The following is a 1711-nucleotide window of genomic DNA, read 5'->3' as shown; positions in this document are numbered from 1 at the left end:
CGCAGAGGGGCGCCTGCCTCCGAAGCTCACCGCGGACGCTCAGCCGGGTGGCCTGGAGAAGGCGCTTGCGGTCCTGACAGCCCCGCCGTCTGCCCTCATCGGCCGCCTGGCGCGGCCATTGCGACGGCCCCGAGCTCTGCAGAGCTCGGCCCTCATCTCACCTGGCCGTCTCAAGCCTGAGCCCGTGGTCATCCGGACAGTGTCCTCCTCCTCCTCACCCACCCAGGACTCCGCAAGCTCCCCCTGAGCCTTTTCTAGCTCTCTGCCTTCCCGCACTTCCACCTAGTCCAGGCCTCCGCTGTGCCTCCCCTCCAGGCCTCACATCCACATCCCTCATTTCCATCTACTGAGTCCTTCACCTAAGCAGCAGTGTGAAGGATCAATATAAGCAGCTGGCCTGGCCGCTGCTCAACAGCTAACGTTTCCTAGTTTTGTTTTTTTTGTTGTCGTTGTTCCAGTCCTGGGCCTTGAATTCAGGGTCTTGGCACTCTCCTTGAGCTTCTGTGCTCAAGACTATAGTGCTCTATCACTTTGAGTCACAGTGCTGTTTTTGGCTTAATTTTTTTTTTGGGGGGGTCTAGTGTGGGGCCTGAACTCTGGGCCTGGGCGCTGTCCCTCAGCTCTTCAACTCAAGGCCAGCACTCTACCACTTGAGCCACAGCACCACTTCCGGCTTTTTTCTTTTTGCTTATGTGGTGATGAGGAATCGAACCCAGGGCCTCAGGCATGCAAGGCAAGCGCTCTACCACTGAGCCACTTTCCCAGCCCCCCTGGCTTAAATTTTTTTATTAAAATTGTTATTGCAAAGATGATGTACTGGGGATTTACAGTTATATAAGGTAAAGAGTATGCTTCTTTTAGGACAGTGTCATCCCTCATTTCTGGCTCTTTGTTTGTTTTTTGGGTCCGGTCATGGGGCCTGAACTCTGGGCCTGGGCACTGTCCCTCAGTTCTTCAGCTCAAGGCGAGCACTCTACCACTTGAGCCACAGCACCACTTCTGCTTTTTTCTTTTTGCTTATGTGGTGCCGAGGAATCAAACCCAGGGCCTCATGCATGCAAGGCAAGCACTCTACCACTGAGCCGCCTTCCCAGCCCCATCATTTCTGGCTTTTTGACAGTTAATTGGACGTAAGAATCAAATGGATTTTCCTGGCTTTGAACCATAGCCCTCAGGTCTTTGCCTGCTGAGTGGATAGGGTTATGGGCGTGAGCCACCCATGCCCAGCTATGTGTCTTTTGGGCACCCCCCTTTCCTTCCTGTCCTGCTGGTCTTCTGACTCTGCCCCATCGTCACCTGCCTCTCACCTTCCAGGGGCCCATTGTGCTGGGCAGAAAGCAGAAGGCCCTGCAGAAGAACCGCAGTGCTGATTTCAACCCTGACTTCGTTTTCACTGAGAAGGAAGGGATGTATGATGGCAGCTGGGCCCTGGCTGACGTCATGAGCCAGCTCAAGAAGAAGGTGAGGCTGACAGTGATGGACAGTGTCAGGTGTGTGGCCTGTTGAGGTTGGACAGTGGGTCTCAAGACCTAAGCCTGGGAGAGGAGGTCACAAAGAACCCATAGGATAAAATGCTATAAGGAGGGGCTGGGAAGGTGGCTCAGTGGTAGAGCGCTTGCCTTGCATGCTCAAGGCCCTGGGTTCGATTCCTCAGCACCACATAAGCAAAAAGAAAAAAGCCGGAAGTGGCACTGTGGCTCAAGTGGTAGAG

At 54.3% G+C, this 1711-nt stretch overlaps 1 protein-coding gene across 1 annotated transcript in view; it reads left to right on the top strand.

The window, feature by feature from the left end:
• Ddx27 (DEAD (Asp-Glu-Ala-Asp) box polypeptide 27) overlaps positions 1 to 1711 on the top strand; it is a 49558-nt gene that overhangs the window by 17534 nt on the left and 30313 nt on the right. The window contains exon 2 of the mRNA XM_013024376.1: positions 1315 to 1461. Within this exon, the coding sequence (XP_012879830.1) occupies positions 1315 to 1461 (147 nt within the window). The remainder of the gene's footprint in view (positions 1 to 1314; positions 1462 to 1711) is intronic.

The sequence above is a fragment of the Dipodomys ordii genome, unplaced genomic scaffold (assembly GCF_000151885.1).
Source record: "Dipodomys ordii isolate 6190 unplaced genomic scaffold, Dord_2.0 Scaffold75, whole genome shotgun sequence".
Classification (NCBI taxonomy): Eukaryota; Metazoa; Chordata; class Mammalia; order Rodentia; family Heteromyidae; genus Dipodomys; species Dipodomys ordii.
Note: the sequence above shows the minus strand (reverse complement) of the source record. Positions and strands in the feature narration are given on the sequence as shown.